Source organism: Schistocerca piceifrons, chromosome X, assembly GCF_021461385.2.
Source record: "Schistocerca piceifrons isolate TAMUIC-IGC-003096 chromosome X, iqSchPice1.1, whole genome shotgun sequence".
Taxonomy (NCBI): Eukaryota; Metazoa; Arthropoda; class Insecta; order Orthoptera; family Acrididae; genus Schistocerca; species Schistocerca piceifrons.
Window position 1 is genome coordinate 70,616,404 of NC_060149.1, and position 22,316 is coordinate 70,638,719.

The following is a 22,316-nucleotide window of genomic DNA, read 5'->3' on the forward strand; positions in this document are numbered from 1 at the left end:
AATGGCTTGCTCGTTGGGAACTCTTGGTTCAGGAAAAGGGATAGCCACAAGATTACCTGGTACAGTCAAGACTTAAAGAGAAAGTCGATAGTTGACTACTTCCTGTACGATAGTGAGACAATAGGAACATCACTGACATTAAGGTTATACCATCACTGGCCTTCGATAGCGACCACCGTTTGCTGGTAATGAACCTAAGAGGGACTAAGGATAATAGAGGAGCAGAAAACCAGGAAAGACGTATGAGGGTATGGAAGTTGAAGGAGGAAGAAAGCAGGCTACAGTACTTACAAGTAGTAAAGGAAAGCATCCCAAAGGATGACCCAAAAATGGTAGAAGAGGAATGGGGTATATTCAAGGGAACATTAGCAAGTGCGGCGGGAGCAATATGTGGGAGGACAAGCAACAAAAAGAGAGGGAAAGAAATACCCTAGTGGAATGATAAAACAAAGGATATATTACAGACGAAGAATAGAGCCTTTAGAGAATGGTTCCAGAAGAGAACAGTAGAGATAAGAGAAGAGTATCAGGCAAGAAAAAAAGAAGCAAAAAGAGTGGTGGCGAAGGAAAAAAGAAAGTGGATGGAACAGTGGACCAGAATGATGGAGGAGGATAGTGAAGGTTCAAGAAGGTGTTATATGGGATGATTAAAAGTAAGAGAAAAAACAGTACGACGGATTATGCTCGAATGGTGAACAAAAGTGGACAAGATGTAGAGAATAAGGAGGAAGTCAAGAATATGTGGGAGGAGTACTTTGAAGAACGTCTGAACCCGAATGGAGGCATGCATGAGGAGGAACAAGCCGAGGAAGAAAAAAAGGAGGAACAGCAAATAGAAAAAGACGTTACATGGGGAGAAGTGGAAGAGACATTGGGCAAGATGAAGGGAGGCAAGTCACGAAGTCTAGATGAGCTAAGTGTAGAGATGGTGTGAGCAGCAGGAGAGGTGGGGATGCAATGGCTATATCGAGTAATGAAAATTGTGTGGAGACAGAAGATGATATCAGAAGACTGGAAGAAGGGAATAACTGTCTCGATCTTTAAGAAGGGAAATAGAAAAGAGTGCAAGAACTATCGGGGGATAGCACTGGTGAGTCATTGGGCGAAGATTTTTGAGAAAATTTTAGAAGCACGAATTCGGGTAAAATTGGAAGGAAGAATGAGAGAAGAGCAACATGGCTTCAGATCAGGAAGTTCTACGGTGGATCTTGTTTTTGCTATAAGACAAGTGTAGGATCACCACTATGAATATGGAATAGATCTGCTAATGATCTTCCTGGAGATCGAAAAAGCGTATGATAGTGTATGTAGAAGCAAAGTGTGGAAAGCCCTGGAGAACAGAGGAGTAGCAAAACAGATTATTTGGAGGATAAGGTTCAAATGGTTCAAATGGCTCTGAGCACTATGCGACTTAACTTCTGAGGTCATCAGTCGCCTAGAACTTAGAACTAATTAAACCTAACTAACCTAAGGACATCACACACATCCATGCGCGAGGCAGGACTCGAACCTGCGACCGTAGCGGCCGCTTGGCTCCAGATTGTAGCGCCTAGAACCGCACGGCCACTCCGGTCGGCGGAGAATAAGGGAAATGTACCATGGAAGTGTGAGCTATGTGAAAGTGGTAGGGGAGAGATCAGCTTGGACTGAACAGAAGAATGGCTTGAGGCAGGAAAGTGAACTTTCACCATTACTCTTCATTGTAGTGATGGATGTTATAATGAGTACAGTGGTGGTGGTGGTGGTTAGTGTTTAACGTCCCGTCGACAGCGAGATCATTAGAGACGGAGCGCAAGCTCGGGTTAGGGAAGGATTGGGAAGGAAATCGGCCGTGCCCTTTCAAAGGAACCATCCCGGCATTTGCCTGAAACGATTTAGGGAAATCACGGAAAACCTAAATCAGGATGGCTGGAGACGGGATTGAACCGTCGTCCTCCCGAATGCGAGTCCAGTGTGCTAACCACTGCGCCACCTCGCTCGGTCTGAGTACAGTAGCACAAGTAATTGGTGAAAGGAAGATGAAAGCTGTGGTGTTTTCAGATGATCTGATGATTTGGGGGAATAAGGAGGAGGAAGTACAAGAGCAGTTGGACGTATGGGAACGAGCAGTACAAGAGTATGGGATGAAATTTAGTATAAGTAAGAATGAGATGATTATCACAACAAGAAAGAAGGAGAGAGGAACAACTGGAATAACAATTGGGGGGTAATGATTGAGGAGAGTGGACAGTTTCAAGTATCTAGGAAGTCTGATACACGAAGATGGGAAGAACGACAGAGAAATAAACGGGTGGAGGAGAAAAGCAAAAGCTTTTCGGTAGAGTGTCGGAAGCCTGATATGGAGCAAAGATGTACCCCAAATCAGTAAAAAGGTTATATACCGTTCATACTATGTCTCGAACCTGACATATGCATCAGAAGCCTGGGTTATGAAAGGAAGAGAGAAAAGCAAAGTACAAGCTAGCGAGACGAAATTCCTGAGAAACAGTATTGGAGTGACAAAGATAGACAGGTTAAGAAATGAGAGGATCAGAGAGTTAATGAAGGTGGAACCATTACAGGAGCAGATAGAGAAATCAAGGCTGAGATGGTATGGACAAGCCGGGCGGAGTGGCCGTGCGGTTCTGGGCGCTACAGTCTGGACCCGAGCGACCGCTCCGGTCGCAGGTTCGAATCCTGTCTCGGGCATGGATGTGTGTGATGTCCTTAGGTTAGTTAGGCTTAATTAGTTCTAAGTTCTAGGCGACTGATGACCTCAGAAGTTAAGTCGCATAGTGCTCAGAGCCATTTGGTATGGACACGTTAAGAGAATAGAGTAGAAGAGGATACCTAGGAGGAAAAACGAGACGGAACTGGAAGGAAAGAGACCAAGAGGAAGTCCGAGAGACAGATGGCTGAAAGGAGTGGAGGAATGCGTCCAGAAGAAAGGATAAGACTGGACCAAGGTGAAGACGGAGAGATGGTGGCAAGACATAAGACAATGGAGAGGCCTATGTTCCATACAGACCCGCCCAGAGGCTGGAAACTGTCCAAGATGATGATGATGATGTTGGTTCTACTTTACTGTTACCTGTTTATACTGTTTTTTGGCAAAATAAAAGCAGCGTTACAAAATTTCCATTTGTTGTTTTAATTTTGGTCACCAGTGTAAATACGGGCCTGATAGCCATTTTCGTTATTTTGAACACAATAAAACAACTTCAAGGAAATCTTGACATTTGGCAAACGACTCACGCTAGTATCCCGAATGTTCAATAATTTAACAAACATTCAGCTACTGCCCATGGACTGGAGTTATGTGGCCTTTGCGTGTAGGTATTTAGTCAAATTTTCGTCAACGCTGCTTTTGTCGGCCAAACCAGTATCTATTATCACAGAGTGAAGGGCAGACAGCCCGAAACTTATCCAGATAGGTGGAATGATTGTTTAAAGGATCGTGAGGGGCCAACCCTCCCCGCCGTAGGCTGCCAACAATATGTTGCTAATATACTGTATAAGAAAAATCTTTGGTTACTTTTTGGAACAGATCATCTATTGTGACAGGTATTATGGATGTTTCTCCCATATTTACAAATATTTACTGATTGCAGATACAGTCTCATAAAAAATATAAAAGCACTGAAATGCTGAATTTTATTTGTTTCAACACTTTCCTGCATGAGCGACTGACGTGATTGACTGTGTTCAGTGCATTTTCCTTCTCTCTCTCTCTCTCTCTCTCTCCTTCCCTCCATCCCTCCCGCTCGCCTCTCCCCCCCCCCCCTCCCCCCGCTATACACACACACATTAATTCATAGACCATACAGCAGTTGACTTGGTTCCATATTTCTTTGGTTTTGGGTGACTTTTGTTATAGGTGTTTTCATTGGGTATTATATTTATCATCTTGTTCCCAGCGAAATGCATCTGTGGTGTTATGTTAATGCTTACTAAAAAAACAGAAGTCATTATAATAGTGGTACGGCACACAGCAGACGTGTAAAATATTACTCAGAATTTCGAGAAATTATACTTTATTCACTCATACATAAAAATAAGCTTACAGGCTGAGGTGTACTGGTATATAAACTAGGCCTTTCTGCTTCCTAACATTCCTTTAGGGAAAAATATCCAGTACTTCTGCGACTGGCCAAATGTAGAAACATCCACTAAAGTCTCTGGAAGTATCTTGTTCAAGGATTCTGGTAGAAATGATATCAGAAGCGAAGTAATAAGCATAATGGTTCCAAGTATCCCAAACATGTACCGAGATTCAATTTCTGCTCCCTGAGAAAGAAAAATTGAAGTTACGTTATGTTAAGATACAGTTCTGCAAGACTTATACTCCAAAGGATTAAACAAGAGTATGTAAAATATACGCTGAAGCGCCAAAGAAACCGATATAGGTATGCGTATTCAAATACAGAGATATGTAAACAGGCAGAATACGGCGCAGCCGTCGGCAGCTTCTATATAAGAAAACAAGTGTCTGGCGCAGTTGTTAGATCGGTTGCTGCTGCTACAATGGCAGGTTATCAAGATTTAAATGAGTTTGAACGTGGTGTTCAATCGGCGCACGAGCGATGGGACACAGCATCTCCGAGGTAGCGAAAGTAGAGATGAAGTGGGGATTTTCCCGTACGACGATCCAGTAAAATATCAAATCTCCGACATCGCTGCAGCCGGAAATAGATCCTGCAAGAACGGGACCGACGACGACTGAAGAGAATCGTTCAACGTGACGGAAGTGCAACCCATCCGTAAATTGCTTCTGATTTCAATTCTGGGCCATTAACAAGTGTCAGCGTGCGAATCATTTAACGAAACATCATCGACATGGGCTTTCGGAGCCGAATGCCAATTCGTGTACCCTTGATGACTGCACGACACAACGCCTCACGCCTCGCCTGGACCCGCCAACACCGACATTCGACTGTTGATGACTGGAAAAATATTGTCTCGTAGAATGAGTCTCGTTTCAAATTGTATCGAGCGGATGGACGTGTACGGGTATCGACACAACCTCATGAATACATGGACCCTGCAAGTCAGCAGGGGACGGTTCAAGCTCTGTAATGGTGTGGGGTGAGTGCAGTTGGAGTGATATGGAACCCATGACACGTCTAGATACGACTCTGACAGGTGACACGTACGTAAGGATCCTGTCTGATCGCCTGCATCCATTCATGTCCATTGTGCATTCCGATGGACTTGGGCAACTCCAGCATGACAACGCGACATTCCACACGTCCAGAATTGCTACAGAGTGGCTCCAGGAACACTCTTCTGAGTTTAAACACGTACGCTGGCCACCAAACTCCCCAGACATGAACATGATTGAGCATATTTGGGATGCCTTGCAACGTGCTGTTCAGAAGAGATCTCCACCCCCTCGTACTCTTTTGGATTTATGGGCAGCCCTGAAGGATTCATGGTGTCAGTTCCCTCCAGCACTACTTCGGACATTAGTAGAGACCCTGCCACGTCGTGTTGCGGCACTGCTACGTACTTGCGGTGGCCCTACGCGATATTACGCAGGTGTAGAAGTTTCTTTGGCTCTTCAGTGTTTATAGTGAAAAAATAAAATAAAAATACATTTAATTTTAACTCAAAAGCCTAGTTAACATAAAAAGCAACTGATTTTTGAACACTCTGGTAGAAGCTGATGGGTTTATAGGTATGGTACGTAAACATGTGACCACTACATTTCTAATACCATACTTGAATATTTTATCATTAATATCCCATATGACAGTCTGTCTAAGCAAATATTTTATAGATGACATCGTGATCTATGGTTATAAAGAGCTAATAGAACTCGTGTCCACTAGAGCCACTAATAGTAACAACAGTTCAATAGATCCTGTTATAATGTATAAAATGCAGTAAAATTTTGCAAAATAGTCAGTTTTATAGAATTAATAATATTTTAGCCAAATACAAAATACTCTCTCGTATTTATTTAGTCGTACTAAGCGAAATGAATAAAGCAACCTATTGAAAAAAATGCCTATGTACTTACAGTTGTTATGATCCATAGCAAGACAAGCATTGAAGAAGGCAAATACAACACTTGTCAGTTTCTGGTACTGTGAACAAGCACATCACATTTCATGTGAAGTATCTCCTGATTTTCTGTAGCATATATATCAATAAGGGCTATGGGCTGTCGTTATGCTGAGACATTTAAAGTATAAAAATAAAAAGTTACAGTAAAATACACAGTTTATTTATTTTTCTGTGGGAGACAATTCGTTCCAGCTATACTAACCATCATCAGACGAAAATTGCGGACCACTGACGAACCCAAACTAGGAACCACTGTCCAATTCTATACGATGTCTGTCACCAGCAGTCAGTAATTTTACTAGTTTCAGTAATTTTTCATACTGGCGTGAATGTAAACCACACGCAGATATAAGCTGCACCCTTTATTTTGAAAGAGGGATGGAGGTGGGTGTGGAAGACAGAAACTCAGTGGAGAAAATTTTACATCACAATACCCACTTACATTTGCATGACTACTTTACAATTCTCACTGAAGTACGTGGCGAAGGGTTCATCAAATCACCTTCAGATTACTTTTCCAGTTTTATTCTCGAACAGCGAGTAGGAAAAACGAACACTTAAATCTTCCTTTTACTGATTACAACTTTGTTATAGTTTAAGTGTGTTGTAGTGCTTATTAGTTTACTGCAAGAGTAGCGCCATAGGTAACAAACGTGAATGTTACCGTAGGTTGATTGGTATGGGAGAAAGATTTTAGGATTGTAGGTTGTGTTTCACTGGCGACAATGCAGCGGGGAAGTAACAAAGAGTGTAAGATGAGCCACTTCCATGGAGTTCTGGATTATGTAGTCGAGACAAGAACATTGTGGAACAGGGGAGAAAGATTTGTGTCCTCCAAGCAAAAATAGAACTGGCATATTTTGAATTAGATACGTTAAAAGGTGAAACAGATAGTATGAGCTGGGAGTAGGTGACAAGTAATGGGCAAAAAGAGAAAATCTCATAAATCACACTTCAAATTCCGATTAGCAATCAGTTTGACTTGTTACCTGAAACAGAGGAAGAGCCTCAACCACTGTCTGAGCTTAATAGGGAGCAGCAGATTCGTAGGAATGACTTTAAGATTAGGTCAGTAGAAGAGTCACGTAGAAAGAAAAGAGTCTTCAAACTAGGAAGCAGTCACGCAGAGGTGTGGGCTGACTGCTACAAGAAAAACTAGACGCAGAATACCATGTCACAAGCATCGTGAAACCTATCGCCAAACTTAGCCAGGTGACAGAGAACATAGGAGCCTTGCGCAGAGATTTTGATGGCAAAGGTAAGGTATTTACAGTAGGAGGACCAGGAAACAGCCTGGTAACAACAACAATATAGCATTAAAGGTGGCCTGGAGGAAATACGAGGGTTGTCCAGAAAGTAAGTTCCGATCTGTCGTGAAATGGACACCACAAAGAAAACTCGATGAAGCTTTACACAAATGTGTTGGGTAGTGCCTCTAGTATGACCGTCGATCGCATCAAGATGCTTTTTTCAGTTGTGAGCGCACTCTAAGCGAGTAAAGGTGCCTAAAACAACAATGTCTCCCGCCAAGTAGGAGGGCCCGCTGAGAGGCTTCGCCTTAATGAATGCAGCCCACCTAACACCACTGCTACGTATTTCCTTCCTCATAGCAATTCTCAGCCGCACTCTGCAGGGGCAGTGAAGACGCTCCTGCAGCCTTTTCGATGGGAAGTGCTCTATCACCCACAACACAGCCCTAATTGGCTCGTCCTGAGTATCATCTCTGTTCACATGAAACACTGGATACGAAGAAAACAATTGGGTGCAGGCTACGCACTATAGGACCAGTGTAGAGAATTATCGGAAAGCACAGGCGGCTGCCTTCTATGACGATGGTGTTGGAAATTTTGTATAACGCTCCGACAAATGTTTAAGCTGGAGAGGCGAATATGTAGAGAAGTATCTGGAAAGTGTAACTAACTCTTGCAAATAAAATGTTTCTGATTTTCACTGTGGTTTCCATTTAGCTAACGACTGGAACAACCCTCGTAGAAGCAGAAACAACACACACTCGTGGTAGGGGGCGGGGTGGGGAGAGGGGGGGGGGGTGTTCTGCAGGGTTTGCAGTGATATAACCAGCCCTGAGTTAAAAGGCTGTTAGCAGCGTGAACAAAGAGCTGAGCGAATTGCTTTAGACTGAAACAGAGTCTCATAAGTGTGTTGTGCCTGTTACTGCGATTGAGAGATGGGGATACACTATGCATGGTCTGCACCTGAACAGCAGGGGAAGGAAAGATTAGCTAAGCCCCTTACATAAAATATAAGGGAGGCCACAAGCACACAAGATAAAATCCCTGTGATTGCTGGAATCAAGAGGCGCACTTTTTAGAATAGAGTCAGGTTACAGATAGAGAGTATCGAAAGATATTAGAACAGTGCTAGACATGTAACAATTTGCAGAAAAATAAAATCAGTTGTTTGATTAGAACATTTGATGGTTGCAAAGCAAGACAGATGAACTTATTGTATGCTTGGAACACGTCGAAAATTCTGAAGTGATAGATGTTGTGTGCCTCTCTTAACACTATGTAACCACAGGGATGGAGAAGTTAAATATCAGGGCTTATAGTCTTGCGTCATTGTCGTGTAAAGTTATCATAATAAAGGAGGAGTTTGTACCATATGTAAAAGTTAGAATAAAGTCAATAATATTGAAACAAATAGTTTTCGTATTGATCTGAACCTAGAAGCAAGTGCTTCTGAGTTGTTATTGCAGAATACTTCTCTGATAATTGTAACAGTTTACAGATTCCTTCTAGCAAAATTTCAGCCATTTATGAGAAATCTAGATGCTTTATTGAGCTACACAAGTTCCAAGTAGTTTTAACAATCACTTTCTAAATGTAGCAGCAAATACAGGAGTAAACAGTTTGGTTGAAGGAGCAAGAGAATATATTAAAAATTTCATTCCACAAACACTTAAACAGCTAGAAGTAGCACCAACATCCTTCACAGAAATTAATACAATCATAAAAATTCTAAAAAACACAAAAGCTCATTTGAGGTTGAGGGAATTAAAAACAGAATTATGAAAAGTTGTTGCAACTTAATAAGTAATGTCTTTTGTGATATATACAATACATCACTGGCTCAGAGAATTTTTGAATACAGGATAAAACATGCAATTATTAAACTAGTCCATAAAAAAGGAGTCAAAACGGACTTAAACAATTTTCGTCCAGTTCCCTTACTGACATATTTTTCCAAAATATCCGAAAATGTAATGTACTCAAGAACAGTCTGACACTTAAGTGGAAACGATTTACCTAGCACATCACAAATTGGATTCCAGAAGGGTTGCTCGACTAAGAATGCTACTTATACATTAACTAATCAAACATTATAAACCTTAAATTATAATATATCATCAGTTGGTATTTTATGGGCTCTTTCAAAGGTGTTTGACTGTGCAGATCACGATACTCTCTTAGAAAACTCAAGTTTTATTGAGTTGATGGCTTTACACACTGCGGGACTGAATCATGCTTAACAAACAGAGTGCAAAAAAGTAATGATGAATAATTCAGACAACGTTAGAGAGTTAGAAAATTTTAGTGGCTAGGAGGAAAAAAAATTACAAGGAGACTTCCACAGAATTCAGCTTTGGGTCCACTCCTATTCCTAATACATTTGAATGACCTTCCACTTAACATTCAACAAGCAAAATTGGTACTTTTGCAGACGATTCTAACGTTATGATAAATCCCATTAGAGAGAAAGGAACAGTAGAGTTGGCCTATAATATTTTCCAAAGAATTATTAAGCGGTTTTCTGAAAATGGACTCTCCCTAAGTTTTGAAGAAAAACACACTACATTCTGTTCCGTATAACAAACAGAGTCATAGCAACAACTGATGTAGTAACATGATCAGGAGGCAGTAAATAGGGTACAATGCTCCAAATTTTTGAATACATGCATTGAGGAAAACTTGAACTTGAAGAAGCATATTACTGAGCTTCTAAAACAATTAAGTTCAGCTACTTTGCTCCTCGTACACTTGCTAATCTTGGAAAAAAACATATCAACCTCATCACATATGTTGCATATTACAACTCAATAATGTCGTGCAGAATAATTTTCTGGGGTAACTCATCACTTAGAAAGAAAGTATTGATTGCACAGAGACGAACAGTAAGAATGATATGTGGTGTTGACCCACGGGCGTCATAAAGGTACCTTTCCAAGCAGCTAGACATTTTAACTGTGCCGTCACAATATATACATTCGGCAATGAAATTCTTGACGAATAAAACATTACAATAGAACAGTGATGTCCATACCTACAACATTAGAGGGAAAAATGACCTTTATTATCCATTGTTTAAGCTGACTGTGGCTCATACATGAGTTCAATATGTAGTAACATGAAACATTTTTGGTCATTTGCCCCATAATATAAAATGACTAACATGTGGCAAGGCAAGTTTTAAATTTAATTTAATATCATTTCTGTTGGACAATTTCTTCTCTTCCACTGATGAATTTCTGCTTAAGAACTGACAGTTATTGGAAAGGTAATACGAGGTTAACTTGGAATTTTTTTTTTTTCAATAGAATTTCCGAGTTAAGCTTGTACTACCTTTCCAGTAACTGTAAGTTTTTAAGCAGAAATGAGAAAGAAAACTGGTGTTCTACGGATCGGAGCGTGGAATGTCAGATCCCTTAATCGGGCAGATGGGTTAGAAAATTTAAAAAGGGAAATGGATAGGTTAAAGTTAGATATAGTGGGAATTAGTGAAGTTCGGTGGCAGGAGGAACAAGACTTTTGGTCAGGTGAATACAGGGTTATAAATACAAAATCAAATAGGGGTAATGCAGGAGTAGGTTTAATAATGAATAAAAAAATAGGAGTTTGGGTAAGCTACTACAAACAGCATAGTGAACACATTATTGTGGCCAAGATAGACACGAAGCCCACGCCTACTACAGGTTTATATGCCAACTAGCTCTGCAGGTGACGAAGAAATTGATGAAATGTATGACGAGATAAAAGAAATTATTCAGATAGCGAAGGGAGACGAAAATTTAATAGTCATGGGTGACTGGAATTCAAGAGTAGGAAAAGGGAGAGAAGGAAACAAAGTAGGTGAATATGGATTGGGGATAAGAAATGAAAGAGGAACCCGCCTGGTAGAATTTTGCGCAGAGCATAACTTAATCATAGCTAACACTTGGTTTAAGAATCATGAAAGAAGGTTGTGTACATGGAAGAACCCTGGAGATACTAAAAGGTATAAGATAGGTTATATAATGGTAAGACAGAGATTTAGGAACCAGGTTTTAAATTGTAAGACATTTCCAGGGGCAGATGTGGACTCTGACCACAATCTATTGGTTATGAACTGTAGATTAAAACTGAAGAAATTGCAAAAAGGTGGGAATTTAAGGAGATGGGACCTGGATAAACTGAAAGAACCAGAGGTTGTACAGAGTTTCAGGGAGAGCGTAAGGGAACAACTGACAGGAATGGGGAAAGAAATACAGTAGAAGAATGGGTAGCTTTGAGGGATGAAATAGTGAAGGCAGCAGAGGATCAAATAGGTAAAAAGACGAGGGCTAGTAGAAATCCTTGGGTAACAGAAGAAATATTGAATTTAATTGATGAAAGGAAGAAATATAAAAATGCAATAAATGAAGCAGGCAAAAAGGAATACAAACGTCTCAAAAATGATATCGACAGGAAGTGCAAAATGGCTAAGCAGGGATGGCTAGAGGACAAATGTAAGGAAGTAGAGGCTTATCTCACTAGGGGTAAGATAGATGCTGCCTACAGGAAAATTAAAGAGACCTTTGGAGAAAAGAGAGCCACTTGCATGAATATCAAGAGCTTTGATGGAAACCCAGTTCTAAGCAAAGAAGGGAAAGCAGAAAGGTGGAAGGAGTATATAGAGGGTATATACAAGGGCGATGTACTTCAGGACAATATTATGGAAATGGAAGAGGATGAAGATGAAGATGAAATGGGAGATATGATACTGCTTGAAGAGTTTGACAGAGCACTGAAAGATCTAAGTCGAAACAACGGACTGATGACCTCAGATGTTAAGTCCCATAGCGCTCAGAGCCATTTGAACCTCGAAACAACGCCCCAGGAGTAGACAACATTCCATTAAAACTACTGACAGCCTTGGGAGAGCCAGTCCTGACAAAACTCTACCATCTGGTGAGCAAGATATATGAGACAGGCGAAATACCCTCAGACTTCAAGAAGAATATAATAATTCCAATCCCAAAGAAAGCAGGTGTTGACAGATGTGAAAATTACCGAACTATCAGTTTAATAAGTCACAGCTGCAAAATACTAATACGAATTCTTTACAGACGAATGGAAAAACTGATAGAAGCCGACCTTGGGGAAGATCAGTTTGGATTCCGTAGAAATGTTGGAACATGTGAGGCAATACTGACCCTACGACTTATCTTAGAAGAAAGATTAAGGAAAGGTAAACCTACGTTTCTAGCATTTGTAGACTTGGAGAAAGCTTCTGACAATGCTGATTGGAATAGTCTCTTTCAAATTCTGAAGGTGGCTGGGTAAAATACAGGGAGTGAAAGGCTATTTACAATTTGTACAGAAAGCAGATGGCAGTTATACGAGTCGAGGGGTATGAAAGGGAAGCAGTGGTTGGGAAGGGAGTGAGACAGGGTTGTAGCCTATCCCCGATGTTATTCAATCTGTATATTGAGCAAGCAATAAAGGAAACAAAAGAAAAGTTCGGAGTAGGTTTAAAATCCATGCAGAAGAAATAAAAACTTTGAGATTCGCCGATGACATTGTAATTCTGTCAGAGACAGCAAAGGACTTGAAGAGCAGTTGAACGGAATGGACAGTGTCTTGAAAGGAGGGTATAAGATGAACATCAACAAAAGCAAAACGAGGATAACGGAATGTAGTCGAATGAAGGCGGGTGATGCTGAGGGCATTACATTAGGAAATGAGACACTTAAAGTAGTAAAGGAGTTTTGCTATTTGGGGAGCAAAATAACTGATGATGGTCTAAGTAGAGAGGATATAAAATGTAGACTGGCAATGGCAAGGAAAGCGTTTATGAAGAAGAAAAATTTGTTAACATTGAGTATAGATTTAAATGTCAGGAAGTCGTTCCTGAAAGTATTTGTATGGAGTGTAGCCATGTATGGAAGTGAAACGTGGACGATAAATACACTCCTGGAAATTGAAATAAGAACACCGTGAATTCATTGTCCCAGGAAGGGGAAACTTTATTGACACATCCCTGGGGTCAGATACATCATATGATCACACTGACAGAACCACAGGCACATAGACACAGGCAACAGAGCATGCACAATGTCGGCACTAGTACAGTGTATATCCACCTTTCGCAGCAATGCAGGCTGCTATTCTCCCATGGAGACGATCGTAGAGATGCTGGATGTAGTCCTGTGGAACGGCTTGCCATGCCATTTCCACCTGGCGCCTCAGTTGGACCAGCGTTCGTGCTGGACGTGTAGACCGCGTGAGACGACGCTTCATCCAGTCCCAAACATGCTCAATGGGGGACAAATCCGGAGATCTTGCTGGCCAGGGTAGTTGACTTACACCTTCTAGAGCACGTTGGGTGGCACGGGATACATGCGGACGTGCATTGTCCTGTTGGAACAGCAAGTTCCCTTGCCGGTCTAGGAATGGTAGAACGATGGGTTCGATGACGGTTTGGATGTACCGTGCACTATTCAGTGTCCCCTCGACGATCACCAGTGGTGTACGGACAGTGTAGGAGATCGCTCCCCACACCATGATGCCGGGTGTTGGCCCTGTGTGCCTCGGTCGTATGCAGTCCTGATTGTGGCGCTCACCTGCACGGCGCCAAACACGCATACGACCATCATTGGCACCAAGGCAGAAGCGACTCTCATCGCTGAAGACGACACGTCTCCATTCGTCCCTCCATTCACGCCTGTCGCGACACCACTGGAGGCGGGCTGCACGATGTTGGGGCGTGAGCGGAAGACGGCCTAACGGTGTGCGGGCCCGTAGCCCAGCTTCATGGAGACGGTTCTGAATGGTCCTCGCCGATACCCCAGGAGCAACAGTGTCCCTAATTTGCTGCGAAGTGGCGGTGCGGTCCCCTACGGCACTGCGTAGGATCCTACGGTCTTGGCGTGCATCCGTGCGTCGCTGCGGTCCGGTCCCAGGTCGACGGGCACGTGCACCTTCCGCCGACCACTGGCGACAACATCGATGTACTGTGGAGACCTCACGCCCCACGTGTTGAGCAATTCGGCGGTACGTCCACCCGGCCTCCCGCATGCCCACTATACGCCCTCTCTCAAAGTCCGTCAACTGCACATACGGTTCACGTCCACGCTGTCGCGGCATGCTACCAGTGTTAAAGACTGCGATGGAGCTCCGTATGCCACGGCAAACTGGCTGACACTGACGGCGGCGGTGCCCAAATGCTGCGCAGCTAGCGCCATTCGACGGCCAACACCGCGGTTCCTGGTGTGTCCGCTGTGCCGTGCGTGTGATCATTGCTTGTACAGCCCTCTCGCAGTGTCCGGAGCAAGTATGGTGGGTCTGACACACCGGTGTCAATGTGTTCTTTTTTCCATTTCCAGGAGTGTAGTTTAGACAAGAAGAGAATAGAAACTTTCGAAATGTGGTGCTACAGAAGAAAGCTGAAGATTAGATGGGTAGATCACATAACTAATGAGGAGGTATTGAATAGAATTGGGGAGAAGAGGAGCTTGTGGTACAACTTGACTAGAAGAAGGGATCGGTTGGTAGGACATGTTCTGAGATATCGAGGGATCTCCAATTTAGTATTGGAGGGCAGCGTGGAGGGTAAATATCATAGAGGGAGAGCAAGAGATGAATACACTAAGCAGATTCAGAAGGATGTTGGATGCAGTAGGTATTGGGAGAAGCTTGCACAGGATAGAGTAGCATGGAGAGCTGCATCAAACCAGTCCCAGGAATGAAGTCCACAACAACAACAACAACAACAGAATTTTTTTATTTGATATAATTAGACGTTGCTGTATTTTGCTTACAATTTGACATCCGATCTACTTTACTATGTAATTACCGTTCAAATTTAGGCACTCGACTTAGTCTTATCCACTCACCACTCAAAAAATCTTTCAATTTCGGGAATAAGTGACAGTCACTCGGGGGCTGAGTCCAGATTGTATGGCGGATGTTGAAACATTTGCCACTGAAACCGCTGTAGCAAGTCCTATATCACTCCCGCTGCATGCGAACGTGCATTATCGTCGAGGAGGAGGACTCCACTGGTTAGCATTCCGCGCTGCTTGTTATTAATGGCGAGGCGAAGTCGTTCAAACGTCTAACAATAAGCCGCTACAGTCTACTAATTTTGAAACGCCTATCTACTTGAACTTTGTGTTTCACTCCTTGTGTTGAGTCCGTCAGTCATCGCTGAGGGCTGGCCCGAGCGATATTCGTTGTGAACATTCGTCCGCCGTTAAACAAGATATACCACGTTCGAACTGACACCTCGTTCGTCACGTTTCCGTAAACCTCAGTTATCTATTTATAAACTTCGATGGGCCGGACTGCCTGCGCGTTGAAAAAGCGGATAACACTGCTTACTTCACACTTGGCGGGATCGTCATTTTTGTCACACATTTTAAAGTCGCACACCTAAGCAGTGATCAACCGTGCCGTACTGGATCGTAGCTGCCGCTAAGCTGAAGCGGATGAGTACGAAGTTCAGTGGTCGGTCAGGGGGGCTGCGGTCACGTGTCAAAACAAAACGTTCTTTACGTTCCGAATGATCCTAATAATAATAATAATAATAATAATGATGATTATTTAAGAATAGTTGCATGAGTAGGGCTAAAAACTATGTGTTCATTATTGTTAACACTAATCGTGTATTGACATCTTGTAGACTGACACGTTCCACATCATTTCGATAAAAGGAAGTTCAAATGATCTACTGACAAGCTTTCTGTGGGAGTTCTAATGCCTCTTATTTTATTACGTTGGTCACTTCCTCGTGTTTAGGTGGGCGCCAACAAAATTATTTCGCATTCGGAACAGAAAGTTGCTGATTGAAATTTCGTGGAAAGGTCTCGTCGCAGCGTAAAACCTCTTGCTCTTAATGATTACCACTTCAGCTCGAGTATCATATTCGTGACTCTCTCTCCTCTATTTCGCGATAATACAAAACAAGTTGCCCTCCTTTGAACTTTTTCGGTGTCCTCCATCAGTCGTATCTGGTAATGATCCCATATCGCGTCGGTCTACTCCAGATGAGGACGGAAAAGCGTAGACTTTTTGAATCTTCTAAGTTTCTACCAATAAAACACTGTCCTTGGTTCGCTTTTCCGATAACTTTTCTATGTGATCGTTTTAATTTAACCCCCTTCTGCATGGTATTCTTCTTTTAGGGAAAAATATATGTATTGGCTTTTGAGGTTACTATACTGAGGTGTTGAAAGTCATGGGATAGCTCTCAATATTGTGTCGGACCTCCTATTGCCAATCGTAGTGCGGCAACTTGACATGGCATGAACTCAACAAGTCGTTGAAAGGCACCTGCAGAAATATTGAGCCATGCTACGTCTATAGCCATCCATAATTGCGAAAGTGTTGTCGGTGAAGGATTTTGTGCACGAACTGACCTCACGATTACGTCCCATAAACGTTCCATGGGAGTCATGTCAGGTGATCTTGGTGGCCAAACCATTCGCTCGAATTGTCCAGAATGTTCTTCAGACTAATCGCGAACAACTGTAGCCTGGTGACATGAAATCTTTGTTTGGGAGCATAAAGTCCATGAATGGCTGGTTGGTTGTTTGGGGAAGGAGACTAGACAACGTGGTCATCGGTCTCATCGATGTAGGGAAGGATGGGGAAGGACGTCGGCCGTGCCCTTTCAGAGGAACCATCCCGGCATTTTCCTGGAGTGATTTAGGGAAATCACGGAAAACCTAAATCAGTATGGCCGGACGCGGGATTGAACCGTCGTCCTCCCGAATGCGAGTCCAGTGTCTAACCACTGCGCCACCTCGCTCGGTATGAATGGCTGCAAATGTTCTCCAAGCAGCTGAAGATAAACGTTTCCAGTCAATGATCGGTTCAGTTTTTTATTTTAAACGTGTAGTTACGTAAGACCAAATTGAGGAGGAAAGTTCCAAGGTCCTGCAACATGTCAGTACATGAAATTACAACATAAAAGTAGCAAAAGATAAAATAAAATATTTATGGACCCAGAAAAGACAAGCCATAAATTTATGGAAACGCAATCAACAATATAACACAGAAATCAGCTTAATTTTTCAAGGAACTCCTCGACAGAATAGAAGGAGTGTCCCATGAGGAAACTCGTCAGTTTCGATTTGAAAGCGAGAGGATAACTGCTAAGATTTTTGAATTCTTGTGGTAGCTTACTGAAAATGGATGCAGCAGTCTACTGCACACCTATCTGCACAAGAGTTAAGGAAGTACGATCCAAATGCAGGTAGGATTTCTGATGAGTATTAATTGAGTGAAAGCTGCTTATTCTTGGGAATAAGCTGATATTGTTAATAAGAAATGACAGTAAGGAATATATATATATATATATATATATATATATATATATATATACAGGGTGTTAAAAAAAGGTACGGCCAAACTTTCAGGAAACATTCCTCACACACAAAGAAAGAAAATATGTTATGTGGACATGTGTCCGGAAACGCTTACTTTCCATGTTAGAGCTCATTTTATTACTTCTCTTCAAATCACATTAATCATGGAATGGAAACACACAGCAACAGAACGTACCAGCGTGACTTCAAACACTCTGTTACAGAACATGTTCAAAATGTCCTCCGTTAGCGAGGATATATGCATCCACCCTCCGTTGCATGGAATGCCTGATGCGCAGATGCAGCCCTGGACAATGGCGTATTGTATCACAGCCGTCCACAATACGAGCACGAAGAGTCTCTTCATTTGGTACCGGGGTTGCGTAGACAAGAGCTTTCAAATGCCCCCATAAATGAAGGTCAAGAGGGTTGAGGTCAGGAGAGCGTGGAGACCATGGAACTGGTCCGCCTCTACCAATCCATCGGTCACCGAATCTGTTGTTGAGAAGCGTACGAACACTTCGACTGAAACGTGCAGGAGTTCCATCGTGCATGAACCACATGTTGTGTCGTACTTGTAAAGGCACATGTTCTAGCAGCACATGTAGAGTATCCCGTATGAAATCATGACAACGTGCTCCATTGAGCGTAGGTGGAAGAAACTAAAATGAGCTCTAACATGGAAGTTAAGCGTTTCCGGACACATGTCCACATAACATCTTTTCTTTATTTGTGTGTGAGGAATGTTTCCTGAAAGTTTGGCCATACCTTTTTGTAGCACCCTGTATATATATATATATATATATATATATATATATATATATATATATATATATATATATATATATATATATATATATATGCTAATGTCAAAATACCCAGACTCATGAACAGGGGTCGACAAGAGGTTCGCAAACTTACTTATTGCCCGAACCGCCCGTTTCTGAGATAAAAATATCTTTTGAGAATGGTAAGACTTACCCCAAAATATAATACTACATGTGATAAGCGAATGAAAATGAGCAAGGTAGGCTATTTTTCGTGTCGAACTATCACTTACTTTAGATAGTAAAAATGGCAGCATTAAGTCTTTGAAGAAGATCCTGAACGTGGGCTTCCCACGACAGTTTACAATCTATCTGAACACCTAGAAATTTGAACTGTTCAGTTTCACTAATCATATGTCCATTCTATGAAATTAAAACATTGAGTTTTGTTGATATATGTGTTACAAAGTGTAAAAACTTAGTCTTACTGTGATTTAGCGTCAGTTTATTTTCTACAAACGATGAAGTTATGTCATGAACTGCACTATTTGAAACAGTGCCAATGTTGCACAGAACATCCTTTGCTAACAAGCTGGCGTCATCAGCAAACAGAAATATTTTAGAATGTCTATCATCTATATAAATAAGGAACAGAAGTGGCCCAAGCGCTGACACCTGGGGCACCCCCATTTGACTGTGCCACACTCAGACCCTGCATCATAGCCTTTCTCAGCATTGTGGATAATGACCTTTTGCTGCCTGTTGTTAAAGTAAGAGGTGAACTAGCTGTGAGCTGGTCCCCATATTCCATAATGGTCCAACTCCTGGAGCAATATTTTGTGATCAACGCAATCAAACGCCTTGTTGTTGTTGTTGTTGTTATGGTCTTCAGTCCAGAGACTGGTTTGATGCAGCTTTCCATGCTACCCTATCCTGTGCAATATTCTTCACCTCTGAGTAACTAATGCAACCTACATCCTTCTAAATCTGCTGAAACGTCTTAGTTAAATCAAAAAAGATACCTGGCGTTCGAAACCTTTTGACTAATCCGTTCGGTACCTCACAGAGCAAAGAGAATCTAGTATTTTCAGTTGTTAAACCACTTCTAAAACCGAACTGTATATTTGATAGCAAATAATGTGAAATAAAATGACCAATTACCTTTACATACACAGCCTTTTCAATAATTTCAGCAAACACTGATGGCATAGAAATAGCTCTAAAATTTTCTCCATTATCCCTTTCTCCCTTGTTATAAAGCGGCTTTACTACTGAGTGCTTTAATCGTACAGGAAACTGACCATTATTAAATGAAAAACCACAAATATGGCTCAGTACTTGGCTAACACGTGCAACACAGAACTTTAATATCCTGGTGGACACTTCATCATATCCGTCAGTCCTTAGTCTTCAATGATGTAATTATTCTCTCAATTTCCTGTCACCTATAAGCTTTCATCACAGAGGAGGATTTCAGACCTCAGTCTGTTGGAAAAGGAATTTTCCAAGAGAGTTATATGGTTCCCTGTAGAAACTGTTTTTATTTAATTCACCAGCAATGCTCAGAAAGTGATTGGTAAATACTGTACATATATCTGACTTATCAGTAACAGAAATATTTTTACTACCAACTGACTTTATATCGTCGACCTTGTGCTGCTGACCAGGCACTTCCTTCACGACTGACCATATGGTTCTAATTTTACTCTTTGAAGTAGCTACTCTATTTGCGTACCACATGCTCTTTGTCTTCATAATGACATTTTTAAGCACCTTGCAATACTGTTTGTAATGAGCTACTGTAGGTTGACTGTGACTTCTAACATTTTGATATATTCCCCACTTTGTTCTACATGATATCCTTATCCCACTAGACAGCCGCTCAGGCTGCCTTCTACTGCTAGTATCCTGTCTAGAACGTTCTAATTGAAAGCAACCTTCAAAGAGCATGAGAAATGTCTTAAGGAAAGCATTATATTTGTCATCTATGTTATCGGCACTATAAACATCCTGCCACTCTTATTCCTTAACGAGGATTAAAAAACTTTCTATTTCCGTTGGATTAGCTTTTCTACAAAGTTTTTAATTATATACAACATTTGTTTGAATACTAAAACCTTTGTGCGTCATGGTCTGAACGGCCATTCACCCTTTTACTAACAGAATGCCCATCTAGTAATGAAGAATGAATAAAAATATTGTCTATGGCTGTGCCACTGTTCCCCTGCACCCAAGTTGGACAAAACACATTCCTCAACAGATCATATGAATTTAGGAGATCTTCCAACATCCTTTTTTTTTTTTTTTTTTGCACAGTCACATACCGAATTAATATTGAAGTCACCACATATAATTAATCTTTCGTACTTCCTATAAAGTGAACTAAGAACCCTTTCTAGCTTGAGCAGAAATTCTCTGAAGCCAGAGTTAGGGCCGGCCGGATTGGCCGAGCGGTTCTAGGCGCTACAGTCTGGAACCGCGCGACTGTTACGGTCGCAGGTTCGAATCCTGCCTCGGGCATGGATGTGTGTGATGTCCTTCGGTTAGTTAGGTTTAAGTAGTTCTACGTTCTAGGGGACTGATGACCTCAGAAGTTAAGTCCCACAGTGCTCAGAGCCATTTGAACCATTTCAACCCGAGCTAGGGGACCTATAAACAGCAACAATTAGAAGTTTAGTTTCACTAAATTCGACTGCCCCAGCACAAATATCAAATACCTGTTCAGTGCAGTGCCGTGATACGTCTATGGACTCAAATGGAATATTGCTTTTTATGTACATGGCCACTCTCCGACTCCGCAAAGGACTCCTCGAAAAACAGCCAGCTAATCTGCATCCTAGTAGAGGAAGCATCTGGATTGTCAAATTATTTATGTGGTGTTCCGATATACCAATAATGTCAGAATCAACATCTATAAGCAGTTATTAACTTAATCTCTAATACCTCTTATAGTTTAATGAAATATGCTAATTCCTTCATCACATGGATACCTGACCACCTCTGAAGGTGATTCCTTCGTTAGAGGGACTTTCTTTAAGCAGGGATACCTATCAGCTGACTTCAATCTAAAAAATATGCAGCTCTAACACCAGCTACTACAGGAATTTTATCATGAGTGATCTCACCAACGCCCACTAAACTGTCACTTATAAGCTTTTCCAGCCTCCCCTTTTCATACCTATTGAGGTGCAGGCGATGCCTACTGAAACCCGATCTATTCAGAGACTCAACTGGCACCACTGCAATGTGAGCCACACCATCCGCCATCAGTGCCTTCTCCAGCCACATGTTAACACGCCTAACAGCAGCATTAAGATGAGGCCGATCATGACGCTGAAACAGTTGCAATTGAGTACCATAAGTTTGAGTAACTACCTCTACTAGGCCACCACTTACATCACACTTCCCGTCGTTGTCAAGACTATTCTCATCTCCACCCACAATCACTATCTGCTCCTCTTTCGTAAAATTCCTACATAACTCTTCTATGTTAACAGTCACCTGAACCAGTCCTGCACTAGGTTTCACAACTCTGATGACCTGGTACTCACTCCCCAACACTTCCTGCGGCTGCTGGCCCACACCTCTGCCATGCGAACTACCTAGCAGCAGAACCTTCTTTCTGTTAGAATTTGCAGCTGACTTACAGAGTGCATAACTGCTGAGGACTGCTGCATATTTGCTACACCTACAGCTACAAGAGGCTCCTCTCTACTCAACTCTGACAGTTGGCTATACGAAAGTACAACTGTCTGAATACCTCCTCCTCCTAGCTGCCTTCTTACCAACTGCGAGCTCCCATTGCCCAGCGCCCTTCACCCTCCTCGACCTATCTAGTGCCTCCTTTGCGTATTGCAACTTCACCTGAAGGGCACAAATCTTACGCTCCTGCTCCTCCATCAACTTATTTCTGCTACGAATTCTGCATTTCCTGG

General features: G+C 42.0%; 1 protein-coding gene across 3 annotated transcripts in view; it reads right to left on the reverse strand.

The window, feature by feature from the left end:
- Positions 1 to 4,024: 4,024 nt before the first annotated feature.
- Positions 4,025 to 22,316, reverse strand: part of LOC124722904 (solute carrier family 22 member 7-like) — a 193,361-nt gene continuing 175,069 nt past the window's right edge. For all 3 annotated transcript variants that reach the window (XM_047248046.1, XM_047248045.1, XM_047248044.1), the window contains exon 9: positions 4,025 to 4,266. In XM_047248046.1, coding sequence (XP_047104002.1) covers positions 4,069 to 4,266 — 198 coding nt within the window. In that variant the 3' untranslated portion in view covers positions 4,025 to 4,068. The remainder of the gene's footprint in view (positions 4,267 to 22,316) is intronic.